At 51.9% G+C, this 24,204-nt stretch overlaps 1 protein-coding gene across 1 annotated transcript; it reads right to left on the bottom strand.

Annotated features, from left to right (window-relative positions):
• Positions 1-3,142: 3,142 nt before the first annotated feature.
• Positions 3,143-24,204, bottom strand: FSCN3 (fascin actin-bundling protein 3). Its single transcript, XM_073343969.1, has 6 exons — positions 24,106-24,204; positions 10,539-11,235; positions 7,023-7,141; positions 6,414-6,573; positions 4,254-4,424; positions 3,143-3,348 (listed from the first exon to the last, which is right to left on the bottom strand). The coding sequence occupies exons 1-6, from the start codon at positions 24,202-24,204 to the stop codon at positions 3,143-3,145; spliced, it is 1,452 nt and encodes a 483-aa protein (XP_073200070.1).

Raw genomic sequence — 24,204 nt, 5'->3', positions numbered from 1 at the left:
AAGCACCTTGTGACCATAGCACCTTCCACCCAACAATCCCAACCGTTAATGGCTGGTCCCCCCGGAACAGTGGAAATTCCCGCCATGTTACAGGTGGAGAAAACAAAGCACAAAGGAAAAACAACGAGGAGTCCTTGTGGCACCTTTGAGACTAACAAAGTTATTTGGGCATAAGCTTTCGTGGGCTAAAACCCACTTCATCAGATGCATGGAGTGGAAAATACAGAGGCCGGTATAAATTTACAGCACTTGAAAAGATGGGAGTTGCCTTACCAAGTGGTGGGTCAGTGCTAACGAGACAATTCAATTAAGATGGAAGTGGGCTATTCTCAACAGTTGACAGGAAAGGGTGAATACCAAGCGAGGGGGGAAAAAATCACTTTTGTAGTGCTAATGAGGCCAATGTAATCAAGGTAGCCCATTTCAAACAGTTGACTAGAAGGTGAGAGTATCAGCAGGGGGAAATTAGTTTGTGTAATGACCCATCCACTCCCAGTCTTTATTCAGGCCTAATTTGATGGTGTCCAGTTTGCAAATTAATTCCAGTTCTGCCGTTTCTCAAAGCACAAAGAGCGGATGTGAGTGGATGAGGTCAGACAGGAAGCCAGGACTAGAACTCCATTCTCCTGAGCATGCCCCTCAGCCACGAGACCCTCCTCCCCCTCCCTCACCACCCAAACTCCATTCTTCTGTCTTCAAACCTGGCACCTCAGCATGTTCAGTAACAGTTGGGGAGCTGAGAGGGCCTCCATGTTACAGCATCACTTGGCCAGGAATCAGGGACGCTTGCAATGCCACAGATCGTAGGGGTTCGGGTTCTGCCATGCAGGAGATCCAGGTTCAGTTTCTGGGTGCGTCAGCAGGCACTAGGCATGCAGAAAGACCGACCCCCTGTACTGTGTTGGGGCTCTGTAATGCCCGGGGGGAGTCCTGGGTTTGGTTCCTGATCTAATGTGGTCTGATTTGCAGAAGGGCTGAGGACACTCCTATCTCACTAAAGCCAATGGAAGCTGAAGGCGTTCAGCAGCTGGGACAATCAGGCCTTAGAGGTCTGGGCTGGCAGGAAGAGAAAGCTATTGAGGCCCAGAGGGAAGGGACTAGACAAGTGTCATGTGACCTTTACAGTCATCCCTCTGGGTGATGAAAGAGCAGCACCAATAAGGATGGGAAAGGGCAGCGCACCTCCAAGCCCCTCCCAGCCAGCTGCAGTGCATGGCTCATTGGGTTGAAGCACATGGGTTGGTTTCTTTTGCTAGGGGCAAAGAAACTCCCTGCTGCCCTGCCATGGTGCTTAACAGACACCTCTTCTCCCCACTGGAGGACCAAGAGACCCACCCAATGGCCTGCCGCCTTCCCCATCTTCCATATGAAGATGATGCCCCCGGAGATTACAGGTCCCTGGATCCTTTCTACATGCTGGGACCTGCAGCCTCTGTGGGCCACACCTCAGGGTACCATTAAAGAGGGGAGCAGCTGCCACCTGCTCTGTTTCATACAGGTCAGGCCCAGTCCGTGGGCTCCTGGCAGGATGTCTAGGCAGCCCTCGGCCGTGCAGCTTGGCTCAAGGCTCTCTCGCTCTCCCAACGCTTTTGGTGTCTGAGCTATGCTGCTAACCCAAGTGCAGAGAGAGTCACGTCCAGTGTGAACAAGCTGCTGAGTATTATTGCGCAATCCTGGAGCCGCAGGGAATGGGTACGTACTGGGTGGAGTTTTTCCTCCCACACAGCGCTCAGCTGCTCTGACGCCACGCCCTCACTCTCCCCAGGGCTTCAGTGCCCGGCGGCCTCCTCCCCACCTAGCAGGAGGCAAAACAAATCCATCAGCCCCCCTAAACTCTAGCACTCAGAAGAAGAGATGAAAAACCAGAGGTGGGGGTCCTTAGCCAGCCAGAATACAGAAAGTATTTGACGCAGACAAAAGGCTGCATTAGCAAAAGTGGGGCATGTTCCTCCGTAGACGGACGCAAAGATCTTGGTGTAAGCTAGAACCATTCCACTGTAGTCAATGGTGCAGGGCTGGTTTATGGCAGATGGGGGAATGGCCCCCCAGGGGATGACTCCGTTAGAAGTTAAAGCTAGAAGAGCCCATTCACTCCACCAGCCCAAGGGCCATGGCTGGACGGCCCCATGGTCCCGTGCTTTTGTGCCAGGCTGGTTTTAAATGCCCCCATCTGGAGCGAGTTGAATTTTTTCCAAACAAAAAGATTTTTCGTAGGAGGGAAAAACCACCCTTTTATCAAAAACAAACATTTTCACAACAAACAGGCAGCCAACATCATCCACATTTGTCACCTTTCGCAGAAAAGTTTTGCTCCATTTTTTAAAAAATCATCAAAGAGGGTGTTATCGAAAGATTTTGTTTATCAAAAATCACCCGGCTGGGTCTCCCCTGAGAGAGCAGGAGGGGTCAAGTGGGATCTTAGGGGAGAGGAGTGGAAGCTCTGGAATTGGCACAAAGGGGCTGATGGAGACATTAGCCAGCAGAGCGTCGTGCTGGTGACAGGTGCCAGACTGACAGCGCCTGTGAACTGACATGCTTCATCCACGAACAATGCCAGCACAGGTGTGAAGGAGCCACCCCTAGCAGCGTTCAGCCTCTGGCTTCCCCATAGACCCTGGTAGCTTTTGTGATGTGGAGACGAGAACTCGTGCCAGGCACAGAATAGTTGTAATTTTCAGTCTTTACTAACCCAGCCTGGATTAGAACCAGCCATTTAGCACTGGAAGACTCTCTAGGGCATTCCCCGTTTGCTGAGCCACCCCTTCATTTGGGCCTCTCTGCTCAGACTTAGCAGAAGTGTTTGTGGCAGGTGGGGTGAAGAAGTGGGTGTCATGTCCTCTGAGACCTACTGGACTCTGGCCGGATATTATTTAATATTTGTATTAGCACTTAGGAGCCCCAGTGATGGATCAGAAACCCACTGTGTTAGGCGCTGTACAGACACACAACAAAAGACAGCCCTTGCCCCTAAGCACTTGCAATATAAGAGAAGAGACAAGAGGTGGAGACAGATGGGGGAGCACAAGGAAATGGTGAGACAACACTGGCCATGGTCTTTGCACGCCTAGACAATGGCATAGTGGCTATCCAGCCAGTCCAGCAAGACATGGGAAAGGAGAGATTCCTCTGTACCTTCCTCCATCTAGAATTCCCAGAGGCACTCGCTAGTGACTTCCTCACTATCTGCCAGGAGGGTGCCGCTCCGGTCTCCTCTCATGTAGTACCCATTGGGGGCTAACACGGCCAGGATGTTACTCCCTTGGATCTCCAGGCAAAAGTTCAAGGCAAACTTCCCCCAGGTTCTGAAGGTGCCGTCTGAGCTCAGAGACCAAAAGCTCCTGCCGTGGGCTGGGGAAGGAAGGAGAGCTGGTGATAGCTCAGGGGAGCGCGAGCAGGTCCTTGCTACCGTTCCACCCCTCAGGCACTGGGCGAGGATTCACTGAATGGGCCACGGGGCTCTTCTGATTACACCAGGTTTGCAGGTTAGAGCAAGATCACCAAACTCACATTCATGCCCCAACAAGCCTGGAAACTCGATGCTCATCTTCACCAGCAAATCCCATTTACTCTTGGCCAAGCTATGCACTTTTCTCCTCCCGCTGGGTCCCATCTCAGAGCCCTGGGCAGCACCCCAGAGCCTGCAGGCTCATTGGCTTAATCACCAACAAATTTCCATGCGGCGCCTGATGCCCCTGCAATGGCTCGAGTGAGGTCTGCTCGCCCCACCGTCCCATGATGAGCCGAACATGCTGACGCTGCATCCCCTGCCAGGCCGAAGAGTAAGGACCCAAACTCCACCCCTCTGCTTGGTAAAGGGCTGGTGCCACCCGTCTGCCTCCAGCTGGGGGGGCGAGGGGGGCTGCATCTAATCTCGGCCCAAGAAGGTGCACGGAGGCGAATACCATCCATTCTGCACTCTGGCTTTCCCAGCACTTTCTGCCTCCGGGGTTGCAGATCTGGTGAGACGGGGAGGGGGTAAGACACCCCTTGAGATCTGGGAGTGGGCAGCTGGAGCATACGGCAATAGGACCATACAGCTTGCTTCCCTCCCCAGCCGGCATGCCCCACCCTGGCTGCTGCTGTGGCACCCCCTACCATGCAGCCCTGACCTGCTCTGCCCTCGTGGCTGGTCCAGGACTTGAGCTGGAGAGCAGAGGTGGGTGGGGCTGAGGTCAGGTTCACATGGGCCCCATTTGCCCTGAGGCAGAGCTGGACTCAGCAACAAGTGGCCAGGACCCCCAGGGCTCCCTTACCTTGGAAGTGGTAAATGCCCGGCTTGCAGGGCAGCAGCTCAATGCAGTCGGGGTCCACCAGGTTACACTGCAGAATGTCATGGCAGGCCAAAGTCCCCACGTAGCCATACCTGCCACGCAGCACCAGGAAGGAGCGGTTGGCCAGGCGCACCCCAAAGGCCTCGCCAGGCCCTGCGGGAGGGGAGGGGTGACAGAGGCAGGTCGATGGTGTGACGTTACACCCCATAGTCTTCATACAAAGATGGTTACGAGAGGAATAAGGCATAACTAAGATGTGTTTTATGTGAGATGGGTCATGTGAGGTATCATTGGAAAGGTTCTGATGTAATGGCTGTGATTATCCAATTTGTAGGCATGTATCTTTTCTGTATCTAAAGTGAGGAATATGGACTATGTAACCATTACAACTGGGTGTGTATTTGAAAGACACCCACCAGACAACAGGCCATCAGATTTGATGGGCCATTAGGAAGAAACCACAAGACTGTGAAGATACTAATGTCTCTCCCTCCTGGGAGGCGTCCGGGGACTTAGCCGGGACACTACTAGGTCAGGTGGTCTTGTCACCTGACACCAAACATTACCGGGGACTTCTTGTAACTTTCCACTAAAAGGAGGGTGGGGGGTCAAGTTTGGGAAACAAAAGATTCCCACCTTCTGTAAATCTTATTTCAGGGTGGGGAGGAGGGCGAACGGGATTCCACTCCATGGCCTGTCTGCCCAAGAAGAAAGACACTTAAAGACACCTGAAGGGAAGGCAAGGGGGGGAGTCCAGGCTGAGACAGCGGTCTAGTCTGTAAAGAGAAATAACTGGAACTCTAAGCTATAGAAACTTTGCAACCTGCCTAAAATAACATGTAGGGTAAGAAATTACATTTCGTAACCTGTTTCTTGAGTGTACTAAGCTTAGCTTGCGTATTTTGTTTTATTTGCTCAGTAATCAGCTTTGTTTTGTTTGTTATCTCTTATACTCACTTAAAATCTGCCTTTTATAATTAATAAATTTGCTTGGTTTATTATTAAACCCAGCTTGTGCAATTTCTAACTGGGGTGGGATGGGCAAGAAGTTATGCATCTCTCTCTTCACATTGAGGCAGAGGGCGAATTTTATGAGTCTGCGCTGGGCAGATCTTTCTATACAGTGCACGACAGTATTATTTTGGGTTTACTCCCCAAAAGGGGTGTGTATGTGAGTGCTGGGGGAGTCCTCTCACACAGAGCTGACTTCGGTCTGTGTCCGCAGCTGGGTGTGGCCCTACCTACGTATGTGTGCTGCAAAAGGCCGGAAAACCTAATTCAGCAAAACAGGGAGAGGGACCCCAGGCTGGTGGAGCAGGACGAGCGGCTCAGTGAAACGCCAGTACATCAGGTGGCATCCCAAAGGGGGTCTAACCCGCCACAAGCAGCTCTGACATACAAGCTCTTCCTTGTCTTCCCGTGAAGTGGGAGAGGCCTGGGGCTGGCGCCATGGGCTGGGAGGTGAGTTGAGGAGAGTATCGGCCACTTGAACTGTTGCAGCCCAGATGTTTCATGCCGGGGGGGGGGGGGGGGGATGAGGGGAGAGGGCTACAGCCACTTGTTACATGAGCGCCTCCTGCTGGTAGAGCCACAGAGGAGAGCTGGCATCAGCTGGCCATACAGGGCTGCCCAAGTGTGGAGACATGGAATTAGCTGGGTGGGGTCTCAGACCAGGGACAAGGAGCTCTGGATGTTGACTTATGGGGTTTGTCCTCCTAGGTAAGGCCTCTGAACCCAAATTTCACTCACAAAGAAATAAAAGTTCTCCTTGCAATGGTCTCTCTCACTCCCTGAGGTTCTGGGGGCATGGTGAAGGCAGCACGCTGAGCGCCTAGGAAGGGAGGGAGACCCTCATCTGTGACCGCTCCCAGTGTGGGGGCGATGGGCCCCTCAGAGAAATGCCATCCACTCTCACAGCAAGGTGTGGGGGGGGGCGCATATCGGGTATATGAGAGACATGGGGGAATGTTAGTGTGAGTGCAGCCGGGTGGGTCCACAGGCTCCAGGCAGGGAGGCCTAAGAATATGCACCCCTCCCCACAACAAGTCCTGAAGTCTCAGTCATGTGCCACAGAGATGCCAGGGGGCTGCACTGCTCAGCTGTTGGCAGGTTCCTAGGGGTCCCCCCACCCATTTGCCTTACCTGGGTGCACAGCACTGGCCACCACCAGCCCAATGGGCATGGTGCCCAGGTACCGGCCGTTGAAAGCTTGCAGGAAGATTTTCCCACAATGCCACAGGGCACGGAAGTTGGTCTCTGGTTCCATGCGTCTCCCATTTGCCACTATGCTCTTGAATTTTCTCTGCAGGGAATGGAAGGAAAGAGGTCAGCTCCTGCCAGGTGGTGCCAGGGTGCCCTTCCTACCAGTGCTCTGCACCGGGAAGTCAGGAGATCCAGGGCTCAACTCTCAACAAGAGCAGCCCTGCGCCGTGAAAGGGAGGAGGTTCCCTGGGGATCTGGTGAGGGTAGTTTAAAGAAACAGCATGAACCCTGGGGATACTGCTTTGTATATCCATGTCTCTATTACATGGAATTATCCCTTGTGGTTCATTAAGAGACTAGTATAATAATGTGTAAATCAATGGGACACTCTCCCCTGGAAGAGCGTTTTCAGTTCTGGTCATCTAGAAATAGAAAGGGGTCCGGAGACAAGCACTAAAATGGTGAGCGAAACGCCCACAGATTCAGTGGCAGGCTCAGGCTGTCTGGGCCAACAGCGTCCCACCACGAGCCAGGAGAGGGGTCGCTCACCTGGGCCAGGTAGTGGTTGTTAACTGTTTTTAGCTGCACCGCGCTGGTGTCTGGATTGAATTCGTAGTGGAACACGGACTTTGGGGTCACTATGTCCGAACCGGCATACACTTCCGTGTCTGTGCAGAAGGAGAAAAAATCAGACAATCTCAAGCCAAACACACTCAGACAGGGCGCTGCAGGTTGGCTCAGGGTCGATTTGAGATTCGGTCCCCAAATTATAGCAGCTCCGAGAGCTCCGAGAAAGGGACTGGGGCCCCAGCAGTTTATGCTCTCATTATTGTATCTTGTTTGATTCTTTAAAAACATGAATGAGTTTATCCTCCCAACACCCCAGGGAGGGACGGGGGTGGAGGGATCCCCGTTTCACAGGTGGGCAACTGAGGCATGGAAATTAAAGCCCAAAGTGTCAACTAATTGTGGGTGCCCAAACTGCAATGTCGTGGGCCTGATTCTTCAGAGCACTTTGGTCTCCAGCTGCTGTGAGGGCTCAATGCTTGTGCAAATCAGACCCCTGGTGTCTTAAGTGGGGAACGCAGAAAATGACGAACACGCGGCAGCTGCCTGAAAACCCTTGGTTTAAGTGACTTGCCCAGCATCACACAGGAACTCTGTGTCAAGGCAGGGCTGGAAACCAACCCTCCAGAGTGGCATTCAGCTCTGCCTTAATCCTGAGAGCATCCTTTCCCATCTTTCAGTCCCTGGCCTTACAAACCTACACACCTTCCCACAGAGACGACCCGGACCTGCCAATAGTGTGGGGGCAGAGTGAGGGCAGCGGCTTCAGCAGGTGTTACTGAGCATGTTCAGTCCGTGTGAGGATGCTCAGTACAAGCCAAGCAGCAAATCCGGGGGGGGGGGAGTGACCCCACGTGTCCCCCCTCAACCGTTGCCTCTGCCTTCCAATGTCTGCAGAGGGCAGGGGCAAGGGGCCTACAGACAACTACCTACTGCACTGATTAATCCCAGAGCAAAGCCATGCTGTGCACTGAATGAGGCAGGGGTCCTGTGGGGGGGAAAAGTACGTGACCATGTAATTAAAGACTATCATAAGAATATAAGAATGGCCATGCTGCGTCAGACCAAAGGTCCATCTAGCCCAGTGGCCAATGCCAGGTGCTTAAGAAGAAATGAAGAGAACAGGTGATTATCATAACCCATATGCATGTGGGAGGTCGAATTATGGTTGCACAAGCAATCTCAATTCTGGCATTTCCTAACTTCTGAGTGCTCGATTTTGCTCAACCTTCATGTTCTTTAATGTAGGTTTTTTTCACATTTAAAAAAAAAACATAAAAAATTTCAAAACAAACATTCCATCGTGTAGAAATAAGTTGATCCCCAGGGTTGGGAATCTTCAGATCCACAGCACAGACCTCCACTTGTGCTAGCTGAGTGACGACTGAGAAAACAGCAGTGATAGGCTGTTATCTTCAATATGGACCTGCCACTCTAAGGGGCTGGAGACACAGTTGGCCCCTGGGTTTCTCAGCTATTTGCTGACAGCAGAGGCATGTTGACCCTCAGGAATAATGGATTAATCTCCAGGTTCCATAGGGGAAAGTGCTCCAGCGACCACAGACCCTTCTGCCCCTGTCCCTACCACTCTCTTTCTGTCCTCTGCTGCTCCATCCCCTCACTCCCCAGCTCCTGTCTCTCTCCCCCTAGCTTCTATCCCCCACCCCCAGCCTCTTCTTCTGCATATCTGTCCCACACTGCTCCTATTTTCCCTTCCTGCTGGGCTCTTCCCCTGCACCTCCCAACCCTGCAACTCTTCCTTTCCCTGCCCCCATCCCTCTGCATTTGCGTCAGGCAGCTTCCTCCTTCTCCTCCTGCTCACTACCAGGTCCCCAGCTGGGCAGGATTTGAGAGCAAAGGGGAGACATTCTCTCTGCTCGCAGTTCCAGTGCCCAGTGGCACAGCCTCCAGCACTGAGGAGCAGCAAATGGCAGGAAAAGTCCTGCTCAGGCTGTAGCCCATAAGCTAAATTCATTAATAGACTAACCTACAGGATAAGGGCATGCTCAGTCGTTCTGTGCAGGTCTGGTCACACACAGGAGATGCGAGGGGCTGGAGCATGCTCAGTGTAGCTGGAATATTCAGAGAATTTAGCTGCCAAATTCTAACAAGTCTCTACGGGCATGCATGAACTGAGATATTTCGGAGGGTCAGAATTTGGCCAAATTTGGGCACATTTTTACCGGGACAGAAAAAGGTACTTCCCTGACAACCAGGTGAAGCCTCCTGTCAATTTTCAAGTCCCTGCTCCAAAGCATGGAAGTGGTGGAGCAGTACTGCCCACCTCAAGAGTTCAAAGAGGGTTGGACCTTGAAAAATCATAACTTTTGGCTGTAAAATCATGAGACTTTTAAAAATAACAACATATGGATTCTTTTTACTTGCCTACCAATGTCATCGTCTTTAGGGATCACATTTTAACTGGGTGGGCTAAAAACTTTCCTTTAAAAAAAAAAATAAAAAGCTGAGATTTTTCCCAATCACATGCCTCTGGGAGCTGGGGCTTTAAGAAAAGCAGCAAAAAATTGCAAAACTCACAGTTAAGTTGCAGGAGTTGGCAACCTTGCGAGAGCTTCTCAACGAAGCAGTTTTAAGGATTTTTGTAATGTTGGCAGAACAACCCATTTCCCCCTAGCCCGGGTCACAGAAACAGCGGAGCCAATTTAGCCGCAACTTACCAGAAGAAGAGTTTCGCCTGAGGCAGACTCCTGGCCTGGGAAATCTCAGCACAGACACTGTAAGTGTGGAGCGGTTAGAATACCCTGCTTGCCGTTGCTCAGAGTGGAGAGCGTTAGGCAGCTTTCAATGTACGCGTCAGGTGCATCACGGTCTCTGCTCTGCCTATTTCTGTCTTTTGAAGTGCTGAGTGCTGGCTGCCCTACTGCTAGTTCTGACGAGCAAGCCCTGCCTGTATCCTCCTAACAGGTACCGCATGGGCAGTGGCCAGACAAGCTCCCCCCACACTGCTCTGCCAGCGTACAGCAGCCCTGTCCTGGAGAGATCGCTGCAGAGATGAGCAGGGAGATCCCTTCCCATGGCCTGTTCAATCCGGCGCCCCCGGCTAAGACACGCAATGGGGGTGTCACTGATGCCGGTGGGTTTTTGTGATGTAGGCATACGTCCCATTCTGAGACATCCCCCTGCCGGTCACTCCCTCCCGCCCACCCCTTTTCATACGATACCCTCTCGTGGGTGTTTGGCCTCTTGTGACAGCTTTGCCATGGTCGGGGTGTGAACTGTGTCTGGACTCTCCCTCTGCGGCGCTGTACCCCAGCTATCCTGCACCCTGAAATAATCCTATTAAAAAGTGGTTCTACCCCAGCTTGCCCTCTGTGCAACCTCACTGCAGTCAGGGGTGGCTTCACAGGGCAAAGGCAGGGCAGGACTTGTCCAAAGAACTGTCAACCCGGGTGGTGACTTAGGTCAAGGGGGCATGTCCTGGCATCCTTCAGCTGGGCCCTCCACACACGCTCAGACTGGAAAATGGAATTTACTTGCCACATATGATGGACACGTATCTCTTGGCCTTAGTTTTCAGACTGACCCATTGTGGACACCTCTTTATAACGAACCACTCTTCCTCCTCTTTGGGGTTGTCGCCAAGGCACAAACGCCTCCGCTTGCCCTGAGGGTACAGGACACACCCATCTTGGTCGCTCAGGAAAGCCAGGCACCTGGGCTTGAGGTTTAAGTTGAAGGCCGTCTGTGCAGAGGGTTTCTTGGTTAGCGTCTCCGCTCTGGAGACGTACTTGTGGCTGGAGGTCTCCAGGTGGTACATCCCGTTCCTGAACCGTAGCACGAAGCTGCACTCTTCCAGGTAAGGCACTGGGGTGTCGACCCACACTCTGTCCAGGTCTGCGTCAGCTCGGGCGTAGCATTGGTGTGTGGGGTTGTACAGCACGATGTGGACATGCATGGCCAGCTGGGGCAGCCACTTGTGGTAGGAGGCTGGGCTCCGGGAAACGCAGAAAACATCCTCCCCGTCAGACTCCAGGTACTTCTTGCTGTCCAGCAGCTGGAGAGTCCACTTGCCACTGTGATGGAGCTCCAACAGGAACTGGCTTTGCTGGACGGATGCTGGCTGCCCACACCGGACTGATCCGTCAGGATCCACTAGGAGGTAGTGGCCCTGATGGCCTAGCAGTTCCACCACGGTCTGCTTCCCCTGCTTCATGGTGACCTGCAGCTCCCAGGTCTGTGAGGAAGCAATGAGCCAGAGTCAGCTGATTAGCTCTTAGAGAAACCCCTCTGGCCATGAGCTGGGATCTGACATGCCCGCTGCTTCTAACCTATCTCCAGGTGTCTGCAGTGCCAGTGACCCACCAGGGTCATCCCACTGCCCTGATTGCTAAGTGTTCTTCCTAGAACCTAGTGCAAACGTCGTCTTCCGCAGCTGCATGCCACTCGCTCCTTGCCCCACCATCACCAGAGGCAGTGAGCAATCCCCTCCTTTGGAGATGCAAGCCCCGTCATTCCTAGAACACAAATACAGCTCCCTCTGCCTCTCACACACTCACACACACAGCACCATGCACCCCCTCCCTGGGAGGCTGCTGGTGGCTTCTCCTTTCTATACGATAAAAACCACTCTGCATCTCCCAGGCCCTTCTCAGCTAGGACCCCAAATAACTCCCAGATCTTTCTGTGCCCTATAACCGCCTCCCCCGCCACACACACACACCCTGCCCTGCCAAAACAGCCAGCTCCTTCCACGGTCTAACTCCCTCCCAGCGCTCTGCCTGTTCTCCCCCACCCCTCGGTGAAACATTGGCCCCTCGCTGCCTCTGGAACTGCCGGTCTGCTGCGCTCCCAGTCTGACGCCCAGCTGGGCAGTCAGCCAGCTCCCTCCTCAATGGCAGCCCTTCTCACCCTTCCCTGTCTCCCCCGCTCCACGGCACGTTCCCAACACCAGAGCATGGGATTCTGTGAGCCAGCTGTACCTACATTGCCCCATTTAAAATTGAATGGCATTGTCCTGGACCATCGGCTTTCCCATGCTAGTAGCCGGGCTTTCCTGGGAGACTCCTGGCTTAATTGCCATGAAACGGAAAGTGGCAAAGGGGACACAGATCAATGGCAATGCAGATTGCTGGGGAGAGCCGTGTAGTGGATGTCCCCGGGATCAGGGTAAGCCCCATCTTATTTAACAGGCTCATTAATAACCCGGAGAAGGCCACAGACCATGAATGACGTTAGCCAAGGTCAGTAAATTCAGAGCTCGGGACAGAGCTAAAATACAAAGGGCCCTAATGAGGCAGAAGCCTGGGCAGGACTCACATAACCTGGGAAGATGGAGCTAATCCAAAATCCAGCTGCGCCATGGGAGAGGGGAACCTGGGAAACAGCACTGTCTGAAAGAGACCTGGGGGACAGGAAGGAGCAAACTAGGCCTGAGTTTCCCATGTGCTGTTACAGCAAGAAAGGCCATCGCAGTTTGGGGGCTGCCGGTGGAGAGACATGGGACAGGGACGGGATAGTTCCTCTCTCCACAGCTGGGGTCCAGCCACTCCTGGAATACCGAGCACGGTCCTTGACACTTGTGAGGTAACTCCCTTCTCTTCATGTGTCAGTATATTTATGTCTGCATCTGTAACTTTCACTCCATGCATCTGAAGATGTGAGGTTTTGACCCACGAAAGCTTATACTCAAATAAATCTGTTAGTCTTTAAGGTGCCACCGGACTCCTTGTTGTTTTTGTGGATACAGACTAACACGTCTACCCCCTGATACAGTACTCCGGAAGAGGCCACACCAATGCCGAATAGAGGAGAATGATCATGTCCCTCGATCTGCTGGCAGTGCCCCTACTTATACAGCCCAAAATGCCATTAGCCTTCTTGGCAACAACGGCACACTGGTGACTTATATCCAGCTTCTCGTCCACTGTAACCCCTAGGTCCTTTCTGCAGAACTGCTGCCGAGCCACTGGGTCCCTAGTCTGTAGCGGTGCATGGGATTCTTCCACCCTAAGTGCAGGACTCTGCACTTGTCCTTGTTGAACCTCATCAGATTTCTTTTGGCCCAATCCTCTAATTGGTCTAGGTCCCTCTGTATCCTATCCCTGCCCTCCAGTGTATCTACCTCTCCCCCCAGCTTAGTGTCATCTGCGAATTTGCTGAGGGTGCAATCCACGCCATCTTCCAGATCATTAATGAACATGTTGAACGAAACCGGCCCCAGGGCAGATCCCTGGGGCACTCAGCTTGATACTGGCTGCCAACTAGACATCGAGCCATTGATCACTACCCATTGGGCCCAACGATCTAGCCAGCTTTCTATTCACCGTATAGTCCATTCATCCAATCCATACTTTTTTAACTTGCTGGCAAGAATACTGTGGGAGACCGTATCAAAAGCTTTGCTAAAGTCAAGCTATATCACGTCCACCACTTTCCCCATATCCACAGAGCCAGTTATGTCATCATAGAAGTCAATCAGGTTGGTCAGGCATGACTTGCCCTTGCTGAATCCATGGTCTCTTAGAGTTGGAGACTGACCTAAACCCCGAAACACAAGGTTTAATATGCCCTGCCAGAATTATTATTGTCATTAATTATTATAACTCTGGATAATCCTGTTATCCATATAAATGTCCAGTCCATTTTGGAATCTTAAGTTATTGGCCTCAAGAAATGTCTGTGGCAGTGAGTGCCACAGGTTAATGACCCCGGCATGAAAAGTATTTCCCTTTATCAGTTTTGAAATTCCCGTCTTTGAATTTCATTGAGTGTTCCCTTGACCTTGTGTTATGAGACAGAGAGAACAGAAACTTCCACTCTATCTTCTCTAGACCAGAGGTTCTGAAACTGGGGGGGCGCGCTTCTCTGGCGGGGGCACGGAATGTATTTTGGGGGAGGGGGCATGAGAAGCTTTGGGAGAGTGGAGGTTACTAGCCAGGCACCCAGTTCTGAAGGCACCAGGGAGAAGGAAGGGTGGCGATGCCAGACCAGGCCACCCTTCCTTCGTTGCTGCTGCTGGTGGCACCGCTGCCTTCAGGGCTGGGGGGCGGTATATGTACGTGTGTGGCGGGAGCAAGGGGGATTAGGGAGCATCCAAGACTACAGACACAAAGAAATGGGGGCTAGACCAAACCACTGCTTTGGACCATTCATGATTTGATACATTTTTATCAGGGCCCCTCTGACTTGTCTCCTTTCTACGTAGCAATCGCAGCCTTTTCAATCTCTCTTCCTTGGAGTGTGTTTCCAGGCCTTGGATAATTCTGGTCACACTTCTTTGAATACCCTCCAGTTCTGCAATATCCTTTTGGAGATGGGGGTGACCTGGACTGCCCACAGTACACAGGTGAGGCCACGCCCTTGATTTATTATAAAAGCATTATTGTGTTTTCAATATTATTCTCCATCCCTTTCCTCATAGATTCAAACATTTGGTTTCCTTCTCTGACTGCAGCTGCGCTTTGAACAGGGGGCTCCACTGAACTGTCTACAGTGACACCCAAATCCCTTTCTGAAGCTCAGACAGTTAATTTAGACTCCTAGGAGGCGTGTGAGTAATTTATATGGTTCCCTCCAATGTGCATTCCTTTTGATTTAATTTTCCACCATGTTGCCCTCTCCCCTAGCTGGGTTAGGTCTCTCTAAATTTCCTCACAATCTTATCTGGTCCTGACTAACCTAAATAATGTAAAAGACTAAAAAATGTATTTGGACATAAACTTTCATGGACTAAAACCCACTTCATCAGATGCATGGAATGGAAAACACAGTAGGCAGATATATATACACAGTACATGAAAAGATGGGAGTCGCCTTAGTAAGTGTGTGCGGGGGGGGGTCAGTCGTAATGAGACAATTCAATTAAAGTGGAAGTGGGCTATTATCAACAGGAGGAAAAATAGGACCTAACCACATCAGCCACACCATCAGGGGCTTGATCACCTGCACATTTACCAATGTGATATATGCCATCATGTGCCAGCAATGCCCCTCTGCCATGTATATTGGTCAAATCAGACAGTCTCTATGCAAAAGAATAAATGGACACAAATCAGACATCAAGAATTATAACATTCAAAAACCAGTCGGAGAATACTTCAATCTCCCTGGACATTGAATAACAGACTTAAAAGTGCAATTCTTCAACAAAAAAACTTCAAAAACAGACTCCAGTGAGAAATTGCAGAACTGGAATTAATTTGCAAACTGGACACCATGAAATTAGGCCTGAATAAAGACTGGATGGGTCACTACAAAAACTAAAAACAAATTTCCCCATGCTAATTTCCCCCTACTGTTACTCACACCCTCTTGTCAACTGTTTGAAATTGGCCACCCTGATTACTACTACAAAAGTGATTTTTCCTCCTGTTGATAATAGCCCACTTCCACTTTAATTGAATTGTCTCGTTAGAACTGACCCCCAACTTGGTAAGGCAACTCCCATCTTTTCATGTACTGTATATATATATATATATATATATCTTCCTACTTTGTTTTCCACTCCATGCATCTGATGAAGTGGGTTTTAGCCCAGGAAAGCTTATGCCCAAATACATTTGTTTGTCTCTAAGGTGCCACAAGGACTCCTCGTTGTTTTTGCTGTTACAGACTAACACGGTTACCACTCTGAAATCTAAATAATGTTGTGTCATCTGCAAATTTTGCCCTTTCTTTGTTCACCCCCCTCCCTTTTCCAGAGCATTAATAAATATATAAACACAAGACCTAGTACGGAACCCTGAGGCCCTGCTGTTAACCTGCTGTCATGGTGAAAATGGACCACTGAATCCTAGTCTTTGCTGTTTGTCTCCTAGCCAGTTTTTGATCCAAGACAATACTTTGCCTCTCACTCATGATTACTTAGCTCTTTAAGGATCCTCTTGGGCAGGACCTTGTCCAAGGCCTTTTAAAAGTCTAAATAAATTGCCACTTGGTTCTCCGTTATCCACTAGCTTATTGACATGCTCAAAGAATTCTCAGTGTTTAGTAAGACACAATTTTCTTCTGCTGAATCTGTGCTAGTTAGACTCTGTCAGACCGTGGTCTCACAGACATTTAGTCAATTCAACCCATTTGCTTGGAACGGATGTAAGGTGTACAGGCCTAATTCCCTGGCTCAACCCTACAGCCATTTGAAATATGGGGACAGCCTTTGCTACCTTCCAATCCTCTGGAATAGTCGCTGTCACTAATGAGCAATTAGGACTTTTTTTCAGAGTAGCAGCCGTGTTAGTCTGTATTCACAAAAAGAAAAGGACGACTTGTGGCACCTTAGAGACTAACCAATTTATCTGAGCATAAGTTTACGTGAGTTACAGCTCACTTCATCGGATGCATAAAAGTGGAAAATGCAGTGAGGATATTTTTATACACACAGACCATTTTTTCATAGTCTGTGTGTATAAAAATATCCTCACTGCATTTTCCACTTTTATGCATCCGATGCAGTGAGCTGTAACTCACGAAAGCTTATGCTCAGATAAATTGGTTAGTCTCTAAGGTGCCACAAGTACTTCTTTTCTTTTTAGGAATTTTTTCACATAGTGTGGGGCCCAAAACTGGACACAGCACTCCAGATGAGGCCTCACCAATGTTGAATAGAGGGGAACGATCACATCCCTCAATCTGCTGGCATTGCCCCTACTTATACAGCCCAAAATGCCATTGGCCTTCTTGGCAACAAGGGTACACTGCTGACTCATATCCAGCTTCTCATCCACTGTAATCCTCGGGTACTTTTCTGCAGAACTGCTGCTTAGCCAGTCGGTCCCCAGCCTGTAGCGGTGCATGGGATTCTTCCGTCCTAAGTGCAGGACTCTGCACTTGTCCTTGTTGAACCTCATCAGATTTCTTTTGGCCCAATCCTCTAATTTGTCTAGGGCCCTCTGTATCCTATCCCTACCCTCCAGCGTATCTACCACTCCTCCCAGTTTAGTGTCATCTGCAAACTTGTTGAGGGTGCAATCCACGCCATCCTCCAGATCATTAATGAAGATATTGAACAAAACCGGCCCCAGGTCCGACCCTTGGGGCACTCCGCTTGATACCGGCTGACAACTGGACTTGGAGCCATTGATCACTACCCGCTGAGCCGGACGATCTAGCCACCTTTCTATCTACCTTATAGTCCATTCATCCAGGCCATACTTCTTTAACTTGCTGGCAAGAATACTGTGGGAGACAGTGTCAAAAGCTTTGCTAAAGTCAAGGAGCAACACGTCCACCGCTTTCCCCTCATCCACAGAGCCAGTTATCTCATCACAGAAGGCAATCAGGTTGGTCAGGCTTGACTTGCCCTTGGTGAATCCATGCTGACTGTTCCTGATCACCTTCCTCTCCTCCAAGTGCTTCAAAGTGGATTCCTTGAGGACCTGCTCCATGATTTTTTCAGGGACAGAGGTGAGGCTGACCAGTCTGTAGTTCCCCGAATCCTCCTCCTTCCCTTTTTTAAAGATGGGCACTATATTTGCCTTTTTCCAATAGTTTGGGACCTCCCCCGATCGCCACGAGTTTTCAAAGATAATGGCCAATGGCTCTGCAATCACAGCCGCCAACTCCTTAGCACTCTCGGATGCAGCGCATCCGGCCCCATGGACTTGTGCGCGTCCAGCTTTTATAAATAGTCCCAAACCACTTCTTTCTCCACAGAGGGCTGGTCACCTCCTCCCCATGCTGTGTTGCCCAGCGCAGCAGTCTGGGAGCTGACCTTGTTCATGAAGACAGAGGCAAAAAAAGCATTGAGTACATTAGCTTTTTCCAAGTCTTCTGTCACTAGGTTGCCTCCCCCATTCACTAAGGGGCCCACACTTTCCTTGACTTTCTTCTTGTTGCTAACATACCTGAAGAAACCCTTCTTGTTACTCTTAACATCTCTTGCGAGCTGCAGCTCCAGGTGTGATTTGGCCTTCCTGATTTCACTCCTGCATGCCCGAGCAATATTTTTATACTCTTCCCTGGTCATTTGTCCAACCTTCCACAAAGACGACCCTTTTCCACAAAAAGTTTTAGTTTTGGCGAATCAGTGTTTTGTGACAAAAAATAGTTTCCTTGACCAAGTCCCTACTAGCTTTACTTAGGCCACAGTTCAACTTCCTATTTAAGATCCCTGCCGGAGCACCAGCATCTGTCCCGATCCCACCTCCTCCATTGAGCGAGCACCTTCACAAGGCGAGCGCTGGCTGCATCTGAATGCACCTCCCTCCTGCACAGAGGCAGGGTCTGTGCCTTGCTTATGTACGCCCCCCATACACGGACAGGGGCCCAGCTGGCTTTCCGCTGACCTGGTGGCACAAGACTAGTGAATACTAGAGGTGCTCCCTGTCTGAGGAGCGGGCGTGTGCAGAGTGAACATGCTGCCCAGGGTAGGAAGTTAAATGTGGCTTGATCCACAGGTATTAACTGTTCCCTGTGAACTGTCACTGCGTTATGCTCTTGTGGAGAACCAGGATTCTAGGGGATGCCCCGGCTACTGCATGGTGCCCCCACCTCAATCTAGGCAGTGCCCAGCTGGGCGAGTGCACTATGAGAAACCTGCTCCAGAAAGCTATATCCCATAGGGCAGCATTTCTCAAATGTGGCCACATGCAGCCACCAGGGAGTTTTCCTGTGGCCATGACAGCCTCTTGTGCAGAGATGGGGGAAGTGGCAAAGCAGCAGCCCTTCCCTAGAGCGCCCAGGGGCTCCAAGGGCAGGCTTCAGCCCCCCTCCCCAGTTCAGCCATGGGACTCCAGCGGCAGGCTTCAGCCCTCCCCTCCACCCCTCCTAGCTTCAGCTGCAGGGCTCCGGGCTCTGGGTTTCGCCTCCCTCCCCCCCCGCCCAGGGTGGCAGGGCTCCGGGCTTCAGCCCACCCCCTCCTGTCTCCAGCTGTGGGGCTCTGGCTCTGGGCTTCAGCAGGGCGGGCCTTACCAGGCTCCATGGTCAAGAGGCAAGGAGTGGGGTGAGCCTGGGGTGCAAGGCCGTGGAAGGGATACTGGGGCAATGGTGCGGGACCAGAGAGGCAGCGGGGGCCCAGGGGCACTGAAATACAACTGTACATTATTTTTATTATAGAGTCTGCAAAAAAACCCCAAACCCTACATAAATCAGTTACAGGGATTTGGATGGGTCTGTGTGGATAATTATTTGTTTTTCCTAAAGTTACTTCAGAATTTTAGGGAAATTTGTCAGAGCGGCCACCAGCAAGAGTTGGTGGCTGCGCTCTGAGGCCACCAAACAAGGTGTTGTGAGAACCCCGGCGTAGGGAGTGCAAAGGAATGCTCACCTGTATTGGACGTTCGGCCAGTAGAGGGCGCAGCGTGCAACAGTCCTTACCTGAGCTGGCCTCAGCCTCACCTGGCAGCCCATTAAAGGATCCTGCAGGGACCAGGTTTGTCTCTCGCTACGTTGGGAGCTCTGTGGCCAGGCCGTGTCTGGTTCAGGAGCCTGCCCTGAAGCCTACCTTGCACAAGCAACACATGACACGGAGTCAGAAGTGCCAGCCCAGCCCAGCTGGTGCCCGAGGACAATCGAAACCAGCAACAAAGGATGCCAACAGAAGAACAAAACAACAAGAGTTGCAGGCATCAGTGGCTGTACTGGGTCTAGAATCTTGGGGGTTCTCCCGGCTCCCACGGTCCTTGGCTCCTCCAGCAGCCTATGTGACATCACAGTCCCTCAGCGGTGACAGCCAGAAGCCCTGGGAGCGGCGGGGCCTCTCCGCCACCTTAATTCCCTGCTCTGGGAGCAGCCAGGGTGGTGAGGGAAAGAGCCATCCAGACACGCTGTGAACACCTCCCTGAACGGGGGTTCTTGGCTTGTCTGCTCCTGTGCCTGGCACCTCTCCCAGCCCCTGGCCATCATCGGCTGAGAACCGACCGACTCCAATCCATACAGCTGGAGAGCTCTGCAGAGCGGCCGGTGGAATGCAGGGACCTGCTGGGAGAGAAAGCGACGGACAATGGGCCCAGCTCAGGTTGTTCAGTGGTGGGGCAAGAGGCTGACGCAAACCGTCATGGAACGGCAGCTACCAGATGCTGTCAGTGGTGTGTTTGGCAGCTGACACTGCACCCGAACAGAGAGACTGAGGAGCGTATAACGTCCTGGTGAGAGACAAGGGCTGGCCCAAGATAAAACGGTGCCCCAGGAGAGGTGTGTCTTCAGCGCTCCCCCTCCATTTATTCAACTTTTGCATACCTCATTTTTTATTGCCTTTGTAGCTCATTTCGCGACTCTGATGCACAATTTACATGCATGATTTATCCCTGTCTTATAAGACGAGACATTTGCAGGCCAGGATCTGTAAATCTGTATTTATTCATGCCATGTATAAGCAAAATTTTTAAAAATAGTTTCTGCTAAGCTTACAGAAACGTTTTAATGTGAAGAATAAGTGAAAGGCGCTAATATCAAGAAATGGAACTGTGCACCCACATTGGGCGGACCAGCATTAAATAAGGTTACAGTAGGTGACAGCCTGAGAACGTTACCCTAGTGCTTTCGTTCAGAAAGTCGCTTTCCTCACCTTTGCCCTCGTGAACTGAAGCCCAGCGTCAGAGAGACGCTGCTTACACTCTTCAAGTCTTAAAACACAAGTACACATTCACAATTACACAACAAAATAAGGTTCACAATGCGGCAGCTGGGCTCTCACTTCACTTCGTTCTTACATCTCACTGACTGGCAGGCGATGCCCCGCCCCGTAGATACCCGCCAGGGCTTGGCTGACAACATTCTGGGAGGTTCGAGGAGAAGATAGTTCTTGGAAAGTCTGGAAGGTTCCACGAGGTTCTACAAAGGTCCGGAACATTCTAGGAGGTTAGTGAAAAATGAATCCACCTACAGAATACCTGAAACGTTACCTCAGACATTCTATTTTCCCTTTTGTCACGAACAACGGGCAGTCGCTGCCCCTAAATCCGGCCCCGAGAGAGAGGGCTGCAGGCTCCATTTGCATCGTTGTGCGAAGAATGCTTGAGGGAGCGATTTGTGATGGTCAGTGTTAAGAAATAGGGCCCTGAGCTGAGCCCCAGCCAAGTCCCAGGGAGCCTCTTACCGCCAATGAGCCCTAGGCGTGCCCAGCGTAGCTCGGCTGATGGGGGGAAGTGAGAACTATCTGAGATGGGTAAACACGGGGAGCAGGGACTGCTTGGTGGGAGCTGCTCATTTACCAAGCTGGGGGGAAAGGGGTTATGGGAAAACAGGAGCCACAATGGGGTGAGAGCAGGAAAGGGATCAACGGGGCTGAATCTCAGGGGCCATTTGCTCGTGGTGAACGGTATTTGGCCGTGGGATAATCTCCCAGGAAAGAGGCAGGAGCCCTATGGCTTGGGGACTTTGGCACTAGGCAGGAGAAAGGCCTGGAGAGTAGGCTGCTGGGAACTTGCCTCGCGGAGTCGGGGGACAGAGACTCGATGTGCTCGGATAGGCCCTAAGTGCTATAACGAGGCAGGGCTGGGCGCTCCCCTAGCCCAGACACGCCTGGAGTTCAACCCTCACTCAGCTTCTCTGCTCTCGGTACACTGATGGGGCTAGCGTTTCTCGTACTGGCCAGGTGGGACTCCTGGGTCCGCTCCTCAGCCTCTCACTCTGCAACCCGGGAGCTGGCAGTGCAGAACTCGGCACTACGCCACACGGGAAACGCAGCTTCCCTTTCTGGCCCTTTCCCTCCCCAGCTGCACCACTCTGAGACCCTGCTTTGAGTTGCTTTATAACCTTGCCAAGTTTCACCCACGTGGGATGGGATTTTCCATGCAGTGGGTCCGTCTCTGGATGAAGGGTTTTTTTAAAATAATTCACCCAGAACGGGGTGAGCCATTTCCATGAACCAGGCTTGGGAAAACGTGTTGTTTTGCCCATATTCAAAACATTCTGGCAACTTTTGTTTTTAACGCTGTAGCTTTAAAATCGATGCAAATGTGACCAAGCCATACGCCGTTGAGGCTGAGCGGGACTTTCCCTGCAATGTTCCAAGCAGTGCCGGGTTCAGGTCCAGCCACGTGGACTAGGAGCAGGGGGAGGCTGGCTTTCCAGTGCTCTCAATGACCGCCCTGCTGACCAAGGAGTGTAGAGGAGGAAGCCCTCTGATTTGAATGCAGAGGGGACCAGAAGAGGACCTGCAGGTGGGTGGCGGGGGAAGTAGGCTCAGACAAGAAGCCCAGGAGCGTAGTAGATTGGGAATGGAGGCTGGTGCGGGGAGATCAGGACTGGCTGTGCTGGAATGAGAAGCCTGAGGAGCGGGGGCTGGGACTGGGTAGATGAACAGAGTCGGGGAAAGACAAGACTGGGAGAAGGATGGGTTGGAGGGCACAGGTCAGAAGGGGTCACGCTTGGGGGGAAATATGCAGCAGACTCTGTGCCCACTAGAACACACTCCCCTCCAGAGCCTGGTTTGGAACCCACAAGCCCCGAGTCTCGCCATCCCTCTGCTGTGAGCAAATATTTGTGAAACTCACTGGCACAGTGTGTGTCTCGTCCCCTCTCGTGCTGGGCCACACAGAGGACGATAACCTTCTACTGCTACCAGTTATTGCATTAACTCAAGTGGCAGGGGTCTGTTTAGAGGATTTAAAGGTTCCAACCCTGCTGATAACCCATGTGGGTGTCAGTATGGTGCCATATGCTGGAATTCCTGTTTTATTCAGATGGATTCTTTAAAAACATAGGAAATTACAAACACACCTGCGTGAACAGACCCTCAGTAAGACTGGAATGTCAAGCATGCAAAAGTCAGAGGTTGTGCAACCTCAGTTCAGCTTCGCATGTGGCTGGATTATACGTCTTCAAATGCATGATCATCACATGCTATTTTTTCCACAGGATCCCTGCCTCTTCCTGCCAAAGTCTGCCCCAAGCTGAGATCAGTCAGTCCAGGCTGGCCCTGCTGTGCCTACATGCAGTCCCAAGGTGAGCGCCCCTTGAAGGCCTTTTCTGGGGAAGGATGCGGCCGCAATAAACATGCGTCTCAGCTTTTGTCTAGTGAAGCTCTTCAAGGAAGCAAGGGAGGCTGCAAATGGGATGAGGAGCCTGTCAGGTCTTGTCCTCTCCTCTCCAGCCTCCCTGGCCCCCACATGGGCCTTCTCCAGCCCGTGCATATCACAGCTGCCTGGGTTAAAACCTGTGTCTACCAATCTCCCCATATCCCTGCCCCACCCCTCCTCCTGTTCTCCCTCCTCCACTACATCAAGTTCAAGTTGCTTATCCTCCCCTTCCGGTCTGCCGCTCCCACCTATCACATGGCCCTGCTACTCTGCCCAGGACACCAGCCTGCTCCCCCGCATCTCCTGCAACCGCATTTCCCTTCCATGTGGGACCCGCTCCCTGAGCTGGCCTGCAAAGCCACCACCCTCCCCTCTGCAGAGTCCCTCCATGAGCCCTATGCCTTCCTAGAAGCCTACAAGAAATTAGCTAGCAACTTCCCTCCCTTTACTCCGTCATGCAGTGCACCAGCCCTCTACCGTGTAACCCTGCTAGCCCATTGATGATGCCTCCGTGTGCTCTCCTTCCACCCCAATGCCCCCTCCACAGGTCACCTCTGGAATTTGTCTGTAAACCCCCCAGGGAAGGATGTTGTCTCTCTACTTATCCTGTGAGGGGTTTAGCACCCCCTTGGGAGCGAATAACATTCAGGGGCTGGGAGCAGTTAGCACTGGGGGAATGGGGGGGGCACACTACAGCAGGGTCCCGCCCCACCCCTTTGAGGGCTCGTCTCTGCCCTGGGGGGGATTATAACCACACTGCAATGGTCCACAGCGCCTATCCAGTGTGGAGTTTGGCCTTCCTGGCCCGCAGGGCGGGGAACGCTCATCTCTGCAGGTGGAAGGCAGCGTCTCTGCCCGGCCAGTGCTGGGAACGGTGCTCTCAGCAGCAATGCGCTCGGGCAGGAAGCAAAGCTTCCCAGCGCACTCTGCCAGGAGGGGAGAGGCACCCCCAGAAAAACCCCATTCCTTGGGGAAATCAAGATTCATGCAGGATTGAGGGATAGAGGCTGAACCTCAACTTCTCACGCGGTCACATCATGGGCCACCCCGATAGGGGCAGCACCAAACCCGCGGGGAGTGCGGCTAGTTCTGCTCCAGGGGCGGGTTGCAAATCTTTGGCATCACGGTGGATTTTTAGCATCACTCACCTGCTTCCTGCCCAGTGAGTTTCCCAGGACAGTGACGCCATCCCCGTAGCATTCGCTGGTGAGGTATCTCCCGGCACAGTTAATCAGCCCAACCTTCAT

The sequence above is a fragment of the Lepidochelys kempii genome, chromosome 1, assembly GCF_965140285.1.
Source record: "Lepidochelys kempii isolate rLepKem1 chromosome 1, rLepKem1.hap1, whole genome shotgun sequence".
Taxonomy (NCBI): domain Eukaryota; kingdom Metazoa; phylum Chordata; order Testudines; family Cheloniidae; genus Lepidochelys; species Lepidochelys kempii.
Note: the sequence above shows the minus strand (reverse complement) of the source record. Positions and strands in the feature narration are given on the sequence as shown.

Coding starts and splice junctions, on each gene's coding strand:
- FSCN3 (XM_073343969.1), bottom strand. CDS start 24,204: ATGAAGGTTGGGCTGATTAACTGTGCCGGGAGATACCTCACCAGCGAA. Junction 4,425..6,413: donor GGCCAGTGCTGTGCACCCAG/GTAAGGCAAATG, acceptor CCCCTCCCGCAG/GGCCTGGCGAGGCCTTTGGG. Junction 3,349..4,253: donor GGGCATTTACCACTTCCAAG/GTAAGGGAGCCC, acceptor TTCCTTCCCCAG/CCCACGGCAGGAGCTTTTGG.